This window comes from Larimichthys crocea, unplaced genomic scaffold (assembly GCF_000972845.2).
Source record: "Larimichthys crocea isolate SSNF unplaced genomic scaffold, L_crocea_2.0 scaffold148, whole genome shotgun sequence".
Taxonomy (NCBI): Eukaryota; Metazoa; Chordata; class Actinopteri; family Sciaenidae; genus Larimichthys; species Larimichthys crocea.
Genome location: NW_020852030.1, coordinates 858,680 through 871,459, shown reverse-complemented (window position 1 = coordinate 871,459; position 12,780 = coordinate 858,680). Strand labels below are relative to the sequence as shown.

The following is a 12,780-nucleotide window of genomic DNA, read 5'->3' as shown; positions in this document are numbered from 1 at the left end:
GTTACTAAAGAACATTACAACTGTAAACATAATAACTGTCTGTGTACAAAGAAAAACAGGAGCTGTTGAGACTTGAACCAAGTTCAGCTCTGACATCTGTGAGCATGGACAGACAAACAGCTGAGAGGACGAGAGGACGGGAGGACGGGAGGACGGGAGGACGGGAGGACGGGAGGAGGAGGATCAAGAACCAGACTGACATGGAGAATATGGAGACTAAGAGGACGGGGTGGTGGTGGCAGGGGGTGTGTTTGTTGTGCGTACCAGTCGGTGCAGTTTGAAATGTGAACTGTGGAGTGTGTGTGTGTGTGTGTGTGTGTGTGTGTGTGTGTGTGTGTGTGTGTGTGTGTGTGTGTGTGTGTGTGTGTGTGTGTGTGTGTGTGGAGGGGAGGATCCTCACTCTCTTAAAGCCGGGTCAGAACGAGGGAGATCGGCAGAGCTGAGAGTGAGAGGCACTGAGGAGGGAACACACACACTTTGACTGACTCTTAGACACACACACACACACACACACATACACACACACACACAGACACACACACTCACACTGACAAAGACAAGTGGCCTATTGTACACACACAAACATTCACACACACACAGCTGCAGATCATTGTAACACACACTAAAACACACTTCATTGGACTCTGGACCGACCACTCGAGGATACATCTCTAAGGACTCTGTTTCCCATCATGCACCAACGGAGCCACTCAGAGCTCCAGGGGGTCTCCACCGGGCGGGGGGCCCCGACCCAAAGGACTATTCAGGATCGAGCCTCATGGAGCTCCAAGCCGAGGAGCCGAGGACACCCGCGTCTCTGCCCGCAGAGCGGAGCCCATCTCTGGGCATGGCTTCTACTGGCGGCCCTGGTGGTTCCAGGAGCCTGGAGCTATCTGAGCGAGGAGCAGGAGGAGCTGCTGGTGGAGCTCCATAACTTCTACAGAGGACAGGTTTCACCCAGCGCCTCGGCCATGATGCCTCTGGTAAGACACCTGCCGGCTGCACGGCCTTCAAACACATGACGAGATACATGAATCCTCCTACAGACAGACTGTGTGAAACACTTTATGAAACAGTTCCTCATGGTTCCTCGTACAGATTGTGCAATGCTGCAATTTATTATCTCGTTATCAGGGAACGTTTGTTTCAGCTGCTTTGCTTCGAGATGAGAAACGCTGTTGTACTGTTCTAACAGCCGTCACGCAACACTGTGTCATAATTAAGAATCTAATTCAGTGATGTTTCTGAGGCTGAAAAAGGAAAACACTTTGGAAACATGTCGGAAATTAAAATAATAAAATCTCTGCTGATCTTCAGGAATGTTTTCTATATTCGCAGCTTGTTCTGAGATCTTTAAACCAGAGCTTGCACAACATTTAAAGAGTCGCTAACACCAAAGTTCACAAACTCTGCAAACAGAAACAAACAGTCGGATTCAAACTGACCGAACTCTCCAGACTGGAACTTGTTCCTCGTGACAGTAAATGTGTCGTCAGTCGTCTCGGGAAGTGACTAACGTGTCTGTCACCTGAACGTCACAGTGATGACTCTGTCTTCATGACAGCAGCCGTGGTTTCCAAACATCAACAGCTAACGAGAAGTTAGTAATGACGGTGAGAGTTGCGTCAAACCGGAGAAGAAGAAGCGGCTGACGCAGGCGGAGCTTCAGTCACATACATGATGTTACAAAACTCTGTGGTCGCTCTGCTTTCACAACACAAACCAACCACAGAGGTAAACACAGATGTAGCTGCTGTTAGCTCAGTTCGTCAGCTTGGCGGTGAGCTCAGAGCGACGGGTACCCGTCGCTCTGAGCTCACCGCCAAGCTGACGAACTGAGTGTTTGTACCAACAGGCGTTATGGACGACCAGGAAGAAGAAGAGGAGGTAACCAGGCTCAGCAGCTTCTATGGACATGATGGCAGAGGAGCAGAGAGTGAAGAGGACGCTGACGGAGGAAGCTAAGAAGAGAAAAGGAGAGAGTGAGCGAGCAAGAAGCCGCCGGACAAGAGTAAATGTGGGACTGACTTTTAGTGGTTGGTGAGAGCTTGGTGAAATAAAAGGCTGAAAGACAGACGCCGAGCTGGGCTGACTGCTGCTGGACTAGGCAGTGAGATCAGCTGCTGCTGGGTCTGGTTCTGGTTCTGGGGACCTGGATGATGATTGACTTGTCTAGTTTCTGATCTTTACTTCAAAGCAAAGTCGTCGTGCTTCTTTTCAGCTGGAGGATTAAATCGTGGATAAGCTGTAAGCTGTAAACTGTGTCGTCAGCACATTTCAAGCTGTTTTCCAGCTGAGCAGTGAAGAGAAATGAAACATTTCTTTCATCATTCGAGTGTTCTGCAGCAAACAGCGGACACGAGAGCATGAACCAACAGGATAATTAAAACAAGACAAGGACCACGCCAACAAACAGCATCAGAGCATCAGAGCGCTCACGTGTTCGAGTCTGAGGAAATCTGAGAAAAACAACAGCAGGAACAAACCAAGCGGACACTTTTATTCCTCCACACTTCCTCTTTCCTTTTCTGTCTGGTCTGGATGTCATCATCCTACACACCGCCATCTTTCAGACTAAACTTCAGTTTTTGGGTGTGCAATGCCCAACAGAGAAGCACCGCACAGCTGAAGATAATGAAATGAACCGTGGACCGCCGTGAGACGTCTCCAAGAACATCTCACATACAGTTTGCTGCCTCTGTGATTAAAGCTTCACTTCCTGTTAGCTCCAAACAAACAACAAAGATGTTAATTAATTCAATGTAAACATGACATCATAAATATTAATCGGTTCTGTGTGTTGTGGACTCTGTTCATGTTTTTATATTTTTACCGGGACAACCATTTTTGAAGTCTGTCAGCATCATGATCCAACCAACATAAAGCAGTTCTATCATGTCATTGTGTTCAGAGACTCACTGACAAAACTTTGACCTCCAACACTTCAAAAATCCCACAAACTGTTGAAACACTTTGAGGGAACCCTCGAGGAGTCACTGCGGAGCGACCATCGGTCCAGGACGGACAGAACAAACCAACCGAGTCATCATATCCAAATGAACGTTACGTCATCTGAGTCCTGTAGTTTACAGATCTGCTGATTCACTCTTATTATCTGTCGTGATGTGAGAGGAAACTTTCATATCAGGATATTTTCAGGATTTTCTACCTCACTTAAACTTTCATACTCATGGACTTCATGTTTGTCTCGTTCCCACAGTTTGATCCCTCCGGATAGTGTGAATGTGACTTCCTGAGGTTTGGACTTATCAATCCTCCCCATACAATAAAAACTCAATGACTGATTTGTGGTGCCACAAAATTAGATTAAGCAAAACTCAGCGTGGTCTCTCTCCAAGTATAATGACAAGTCTGTGACATCTTGAGGTCTGTGGATTCGTCAACAGATTCATTAAAAACTTGCTGTTCCCTCCGAATGAAACCATCAACGAGAAGTTTCAGAAATGTGTTTCTTTAATGCAGAAATGTTTATTCATTTCTTCTTCTTCACAAGCGAGTCGACAACTTTGCCAGCAGCCAATCACCACCCAGGTCCCCAGCAGCAGCTGATCTCACTGCCTAGTCCAGCAGCAGTCAGCCCAGCTCGGCGTCTGTCTTTCAGCCTTTTATTTCACCAAGCTCTCACCAACCACTAAAAGTCAGTCCCACATTTACTCTTGTCCGGCGGCTTCTTGCTCGCTCACTCTCTCCTTTTCTCTTCTTAGCTTCCTCCGTCAGCGTCCTCTTCACTCTCTGCTCCTCTGCCATCATGTCCATAGAAGCTGCTGAGCCTGGTTACCTCTTCTTCTTCTTCTTCTTCTTCTTCTTCTTCTTCTTCTTCTTCTTCTTCTTCTTCTTCTTCTTCTTCTTCTTCTTCCTCCCGGTGGTCCAAAACACCTGTGGTACAAACACTAACCCACATTGCCACCTGCCCAGCTCCAGTTCTGGCACGACACCAGTCCTGTTCCCCATCAGCGTCTGGTGTTGTAGTTGCTGTCACCTCGCCCTCCTCGCCCAGTGTGAAGGAGGACCTGAACGGGCCAACAGACTGACTCATTGAACACTGACAGATGTTACTGGCTGCTGTTGGATGTTGTTTGGAAGTTTTCTGACCTGAGAGCAGTTTGTAACTCTCGGCTGGACTCAGATTAAATCTGTTGGTTCTGTGTGTCGGCGCTTTGGGCCGGTTGAGGCTGGCTGGTTGTTTTGGTTTTGGTCGTTGGACCGGAGAGAAGCTTCAGCTGCTTTAACTCTCCACAGAAACATGATGATCTGATTCTTTGATGGCTTTCAGGACGAGGACTGTGGAGTTATAACTGGGTTTGATTCTTTCAGAAAGCTCATATCGAGTCCACAAAGTCCTGATTTCCTACAAGGTGCAATGTGTCCAACAAACTGAGATGAGTCAGCAGCCTGAGGTCATGACAGTGATGATGGATGTGTGAGTCTGAACATGCTGTACATATTTCAACATCTTAAGAAACATCTGAACACCTCAGGCCATGAAACAAAAAGGTTAAGCGAGGCTGATCTGACGGAGCAGCCGTCACGTTCTCTGTCCTCGTGTGTCGCCATGTTTTAGTTTTGTTCGACACACGATGTTACTCAGGTTTAACTGCATCACGTGTACGTCCCACCACTCTCAGGAGGCAATGCACTGATATGTGTGATTTCATTTTGGCCTGCAGGGCTCAAATGGAGCTTCTTCGTTTTACCTGCGCGGCCTGAGGGAGTATTAGATCTGAGGTAGCCCCATAAGAGCCGGGACATCAGATGAAGGCACCTCGAGTTGGGTCGCCAAGCGCTCGTTCATGGTGGGAACGAGGTCGGCCTAGACGTGCTCGATATGTAGAGTCATGAGATAACGACATGGTTTCCTGCTTCCTGTGCTGATGTTCAGTATCACAGCACTGCTGTTATATTGCTTTAATAACCTTTACACTGCGTGCACCCAATGATTCGCTTATCGATCTGTTATTGATTGTCACGACATTGGACATTAATAATTCTCACAGGATGAACTGTGATGACCTCTCTGTTGACACCATTATGTCCAGTACTTATACTGGTTTATAACCAAGCGCCGCAAATCTAATGACATTCCCATCAGCCTCAGCTGTGTTCAATGCTAATTAAAAAATATAATAAGTCTCTTCAGTCTGCTGACACTAAACTCCTCCTCGTCGTTCGTTGGCAGCTCAGGATCGTCTCTTTTTACGGGACGTCCATGTTAAAAGCTCCAGAAATGCTGAGTAAATCGCAGCCTGGGCTCCAGCAACAGACGGGTGTTTCCCTCTGCAGAGACAAGGAGGCGAAGGAGGAGACGCTCAGGATTGAGCAAGAGGGGAGGAAGAGTGTTGGGAAAGGGCTGAGAGACGAAGAAGACCAGCATGTTTAGATAGAGAGGAAGGTAGTGAATGAATGAGTGTGTGTTCACACTGTGCATGTATGTGTGTCTGCTGGTATGGAAGCCCCACTGGGACATTCCCACATGAAGGAAACAGACAGCGAGACGATTAGAGGGTTAAAAAGAGAGAAAGGGAGATGAGACGTGACGATAAAGAGCAAAAAACAATAAAGAGAGAAAGGACGAGATGAGGAGGAGGAGGAGGAGGAGGAGGAGGAGGAGGAGGTCAGGGAGCTGAACTGGGAGGAAATTACAGAGAGCTGATTTGTGTTTTGTCTGTCGAATGTAACTGTAACCTCTGCAGTGTTCAGAGAACTGGACCGGGACCAGCTCAGACAGAACTGATACAGACTGACAGACAAACAGAACCAGTTTAGACAAAACTGAGAAAACCAGTCTGACCAGATGCAACTAGTTCTGTATGTGCTGCATTAACTAGAAAAAACTGTTTGACCAGTTCAGATCAAACTGGTAAAACCTGACTAACAAGTCTGTCCATTACAGTTTACATTACAGACAGAACCAGTACACTAAGAAACCAGTGTGACCAGTTCAAACAGGACCAGTCTGTTCTAAACAGATCTGGGTCACACACATCATTAGAACCAGTCTGCCTGGTTCAGATCCAACTGGTTTGTACTCTATGTATTGACAAATGTTCCTGCTGTGGTCGGAGCAGAACAAATGGGCTGAACCAGAACCAGGAGAGCGGACCTGCAGAGAAAGAATGTGAAGCTGCTCCGTGGCAGGCTCGGTAATCCTGCAGCGCTGCGTTTGTTCATCATGTGTACTGAATGCAGCTCATTACTGCTGCTCAGAAACCAAAAACTAACCCTCAGGTTCTTGGCTCAGCTCGGCTCGGGTTCTACTAACAAGAAGGAAATCCTTATTTTGCCTGTCATTGCAGAAAAAAAACATCCGTGAATAAAAAACTAAATTTTCCTTCAGGCTAACAAACACATTGGAACTACAGCAGAGACATTAGAACTACAGCAGAGACATTAGAACTACAGCAGAGACATTAGAACTACAACAGAGACATTAGAACTACAACAGAGACATTAGAACTACAGCAGAGACGTTAGAACTACAACAGAAATGTTAAAACTACAGCAGATATGTTAGAACTACATCAGAGACGTTAGAACTACAGCAGAGACGTTAAAACTACAACAGAGACGTAAGAACTACAGCAGAAATGTTAGAACGACAACAGAGACGTTAGAACTACAGCAGAAATGTTAGAACTACAACAGAGACGTTAGAACTACAACAGAGACGTTAGAACTACAGCAGAAATGTTAGAACTACAGCAGAAATGTTAGAACTACAACAGAGACGTTAGAACTACAACAGAGACGTTAGAACTACAGCAGAGACGTTAGAACTACAGCAGAAATGTTAGAACTACAACAGAGACGTTAGAACTACAACAGAGACGTTAGAACTACAACAGAGATGTTAGAACTACAGCGCGTTCGAACTACAACGAAATGTTAGAACTACAGCAGAGACTTAAACGAACAGGACGTTAGAACTACAACAGAGACGTTAGAAACTACAACAGACAATGTTAGAACTACAGCAGAGACGTTAGAACTACAAACGTAGAAAAAAGAGACAAAACACTTAAAAAACTTTAGAACTACAACAGAGATGTTAGAACTACAACAGAGACGTTAGAACACAACAGAAATTACAACATGAGAAATGTTAGAACTAGCAACCAGCAGACGTTTAGAATACAACAGAAATGTTAGAACTACAGCGAGATTAAACTAACGTTAGAACTACAACAGAGATGTTAGAACTACAAAAGGAGGACAGAAATGTTAGAAACTACAACAGAGACGTTAGAACTACAACAGAACTGTTAGAGACTACAGCAGAAATGTTAGAACTACAGCAGAAAGTTAGAGCTAACAGCAGAAATGGAGAAAACTTACAACAGAGACGTTTAGAACTCAGCAGACATTGGAACTACAGCAGAAATGTTAGAACTACAACAGAGATGTTAGAACTACAGCAGAGACATTAGAACTACGCAGAAATGTTAGAACTACAACAGAAATGTTAGAACTACAGCAGAGACGTTAGAACTACAGCAGAAACATTAGAACTACAGCAGAAAGTTAGAACTACTCAGCAATGTGAACTACAACAGAGACGTTAGAACTACAACAGAGACGTTAGAACTCACAGCAGAAATGTTAGAACTACAAACAGAGATGTTGAGAAATACAGCATCAATGTTAGAACTACAGCAGAATGTTAGAACTACAGCCGAAATGTTAGAACTCAAACAGAGACGTTAGAACAACTACAGCAGAAATGTTAGAATACAACAGAGATGTTAGAACTACAACGCAGAATGTAGAACTACAACAGAGACGTTAGAAAACTAGCAAACAGAGACGTTAGAACTACAGACAGAAAATTAGAACTACAGCAGAAATGTTAGAAACTACAACAGAGACTGTTAGAACATACAGCAGAAATGTTAGAACTACAACAGAGATGTTAGAACTCCAAATGTTGACACTACACAGAGACGTTAGAAACTACAACAGAGACGTTAGAACTACAACAGAGACGTTAGAAACTACCAGCAGAAATGTATAGAAACTACAACAGAGACGTTAGAACTACAGCAGAAATGTTAGAATACAACAGAGACGTAGAACTACAGCGAATGTTAGAACTACGCAGAAATGTTAGCCATGTATTTGAGTATTTGCTAGCTCCTGAACCAGCAGTCTTTGGTTATATTTGTGAAGTTAGCATGCCTAATGTAAACATGTAGCATGATGTTAGCATGAATCTGATGGTTGCTGTAACCAGACAGGAAGCGGATGTCTGACAAATACCTGTAAAGCAGGGCTGTCCAAAGTACGGCCCGGGGGCCAATCACGGCCCGCGGTCAGCTGTCCATGCGGCCCTCAGCTTCATGTTTATAATAGTTATTTATGGCGTGCTGTCAGATACTGGTGGACTGTTGGTGTTTTACTGTTGGCATGATGAAGCATCATAACTGCTGCTGTTATATATCTGTATACCCATATAATATACACATGTGTATATATTATATCTGTATAACATATATATACACTAGACGTGTATATATCTATGTAAGTCCAGTCTAGTAAGTCCAGTCTATATAAATACACTCTATGTTAAGTCCAGTCTATGTAAGTCCAGTCTATAAAGTCCAGTCTGTAAGTCCAGTCTATGTAAGTCCAGACTATATAAATACAGTCTATGTAAGTCCAGTCTATGTAAGTCCAGTCTATGTAAGTCCAGACTATATAAATACAGTCTATGTAAGTCCAGTCTATGTAAGTCCAGTCTATGTAAGTCCAGACTATATAAATACAGTCTATGTAAGTCCAGTCTATGTAAGTCCAGTCTATGTATGTTCAGTCTATATAAATACAGTCTATGTATGTCCAGCTGTAAGTCCAGTCATGTAGTTCCAGTCATATAAATACAGTCTATGTAGTCCAGTCTATATAAGTCCAGTCTATGTAAGTCCAGTCTATATAAGTCCAGTCCTATGTAACGTCCAGTCTTGTATGTTCATCTCATATAAATACAGTCTATGTATGTCCAGTTATGTAAGTCCAGTCTATTATGTTTCAGTCTATATAAATACAGTCCTATGTATGTCCGTCCTCTATATAAGTCCAGTCTATGTAAGTCCAGTCTCATGTAAGTCCAGTCTATGTTATGTTCAGTCTATATAAATACAGTCTATGTATGTCCAGTCTATGTAAGTCCAGTCTATGTATGTTCAGTCTATATAAATACAGTCTATGTATGTCCAGTCTATATAAGTCCAGTCTATGTAAGTCCAGTCTATATAAGTCCAGTCTATATAAATACAGTCTGATGTAAGTCCAGTCTAGTAAGTCCAGTCTCGTATCCAGTCCCATTCACCATTAAAGTAAACACACTGAGGAGAATTTCAGAATAAAACAGGAAGCTCAAAAGCATGATTTCAGATTCAGTGTAAATGTACGTTGGACCTGTGTGTGGGAGGAGATTCATTTCTTTTTTATTAACTGTCAACATCAGTGTGTGTACATCAGTGTGTACATCAGTGTGTACTTCATGAACACAGTGTTTTGTGTAATTATGCTAATCAGTGTAACACACTGTTACGCTAAGAGCTAATCCAAACATCAGTCACATCATGAAACAAAGATCAGCTGTTCACAGACCGGATGACCTCAGAGTGTGTGTGTGAGAGTGGTGTGTGTGTGTGTGTGTGGTGTGTGTGTGTGTGTGTGTGTGTGTGTGAGAGTGTGTGTGTGTGTGGGTGTTGATCATGTACATGACCTGAAAGGTCATAACAGAGTCCAGATGTTGAGGAGAGCCTGGGAGAGCGAGAGGAATGTGAAGGAGACCCCTGACTATTGTTGTGTTGTGTGTCATCGCTGGGCACCACACCACACACACACACACACACACACCACACACCACACACACAACTGTCCTGTTTTTCATTCAGAAGACGTCGATCTTTCGCCCAGTCACGAAACGTCTCATCGCCGTCGGGGATGTTCAAATGTTTTTTCTTATCGTCATAAAAAACAACCTGTCTCTCTCTCAGCACTCTGCCTGTCTCTCTCTCAGCGCTTCTGCCTGTCAGAAATGTTAGAACTACAACAGAGACGTTAGAACTACAGCAGACATTGGAACTACAGCAGAAATTTTAGAAACTACAACAGAGATGTTAGAACTACAGCAGAGACATAGAACTACAGCAGAAATGTTGGACCACTACACAGAAATGTTAGAACTCAGCAGAGACGTTAAGAACTACGCAGAAACATTAGAACTACAGCAGAAATGTTAGAACTACAGCAGAAATGTTAGAACTACAACAGAGACGTTAGAACTACAACAGAGACGTTAGAACTACAGCAGAAATGTTGAACTCACAACAGAGATGTTTAGAAACTACAGCAGAAATGTTAGAACTACAGCAGAAATGTTAGAACTACAGCAGAAATGTTAGAACTACAACGAGACGTTAGAACACAGCAGAAATGTTAGAACTACAACAGAGATGTTAGACTACAGCAGAAATGTTAGAACTAACACATGAGACGTTAGACTACAACAGAGACGTTAGAACTACAGCAGAAATGTTAGAACACAGCAGAAATGTTAGAACTACAACAGAGACGTTAGAAACTACAGCAGGAAATGTTAGAACTACACAGAGATGTTAGAACTACAGCAGAAATGTTAGAACTACAACAGAGACGTTAGAACTACAACAGAAATGTTAGAACTACAACAGAGAACGTTAGAAACTACCGCAGAAATGTTAGAACTACAACAGAGACGTAGAACTACAGCAGAAATGCTTAGACTACAACAGAGACGTTAGAACTACAGCAGAAATGTTAGAACTACGCAGAACATGTTAGCGTTTGAAGTATTTGCTAGCTCTGAACCAGCAGTCTTTGTTAATTTGTGAAGTTAGCATGCTAATTTAAACTGTTAGCATGATGTTAGCAATGAATCTGATGGTTCTGTAACCAGACAGGAAGCTGGATGTCCTGACAAATACTGTAAAGCAGGGCTGTCCAAAGTACGGCCCGGGGGCCAATCACGGCCCGCGGTCAGCTGTCATGCGGCCTCAGACTCATGTTATAATATTATTATTTATGGGGTGCCTGTCAGATACTGTGTGACTGTTGGTGTTTTTACTGTTGGCCTGATGAAGCATCATAACTGCTGCTGTTGATATCTGTATACCATATATATATACACATGTGTGTATATATATATATCTGTATAACATATGATACACGTATACGTGTATATATCTATGTAAGTCCAGTCTATGTCCAGTCAGTCTCATATAAAAACACTCTATGATGTCAGCAGTAAGTCCAGTCTATGTAATCAGTCTATAAGTCCCAGGTCTATGTAAGTCCAGTCTATTGTAAGTCCAGTCTATGTAAGTGCCAGACTATATAAATCGTCTATGTAAGTCCAGTCTATGTAAGTCCAGTCTATGTATGTCCAGTCTATATAAGTCCAGTCTATATAAGTCCAGTCTATGTATGTCCAGTCTATATAAATACAGTCTATGTAAGTCCAGTCTATATAAGTCCAGTCTATATAAGTCCAGTCTATGTATGTCCAGTCTATGTATGTCCAGTCTATATAAGTCCAGTCTATGTAAGTCCAGTCTATATAAGTCCAGTCTATGTAAGTCCAGTCTATGTAAGTCCAGTCTATGTAAGTCCAGTCTATGTAAATACAGTCTATATAAGTCCAGTCTATGTATGTCCAGTCTATATAAGTCCAGTCTATGTATGTCCAGTCTATGTATGTCCAGTCTATATAAGTCCAGTCTATGTAAGTCCAGTCTATGTAAGTCCAGTCCATTCACCATTTAAAGTAAACACACTGAGGGAGAATTTCAGAATAAAACAGGAAGCTCAAAAGCATGATTTCAGATTTCAGTGTAAATGTACGTTGGACCTGTGTGTGGGAGGAGATTTATTTCTTTTATTATTAACTGTCAACATCAGTGTGTACATCAGTGTGTACTTCATGAACACAGTGTTTGTGTGTAATTATGCTAATCAGTGTAAACACACTGTTCGCTAAGAGCTAATCCAAACATCAGTCACATCATGAGACACAAAGATCAGCTGTTCACAGACCGGATGACCTCCAGAGTGTGTGTGTGTGTGTGTGTGTGTGTGTGTGTGTGTGTGTGGGTGTTGATCATGTACATGACCTGAAAGTCATAACAGAGTCCAGATGTTGAGAGAGCCTGGAGAGAGCGAGAGGAATGTGAAGGAGACCCCTGACTATTGTTTGTGTTGTGTGTCATCGCTGGGCACACACACACACACACACACACACACACACACACACACACTGTCCTGTTTTTCATTCAGAAGACGTCGATCTTTTCGCCCAGTCACGAACGCTCATCGCCGTCGGGGATGTTCAATGTTTTTCTTATCGTCATAAAAAAACAACCTGTCTCTCTCTCAGCACTCTGCCTGTCTGTGGCTCTCAGCGCTCTGCCTGTCTGTCTCTCAGCACTCTGCCTGTCTGTGGCTCTCAGCTGCGAGCTGATTGGCTCATACTGAAGAGGTAAACCTTGAATACAGTACCTGTGATCAGAAACACAGCACAGCAGCAGTTTGTTTCCTGATGGAGGAACACCAACCACAAGTAACACTGCTGTAGCTGCTGTTAGCTCAGTTTGTTAGCCGGATTGTGAGCTCAGAGCACCGGGGGAGTGTCAGTGTTTGTACCGCAGGAGGTTTGGACCACCGAGGAGGAGGAGGAGGAGGAGGAGAAGGAGGAGGAGGAGGTTTACAGGGACTGCTGAC

General features: G+C 43.5%; 1 protein-coding gene across 1 annotated transcript in view; it reads left to right on the top strand.

The window, feature by feature from the left end:
• Window positions 1–372: 372 nt before the first annotated feature.
• LOC104938158 (peptidase inhibitor 16) overlaps window positions 373–12,780 on the top strand; it is an 18,255-nt gene continuing 5,847 nt past the window's right edge. Inside the window, exon 1 of the mRNA XM_019263312.2 lies at window positions 373–983. Coding sequence (XP_019118857.2) covers window positions 693–983 — 291 coding nt within the window. The 5' untranslated portion in view covers window positions 373–692. The remainder of the gene's footprint in view (window positions 984–12,780) is intronic.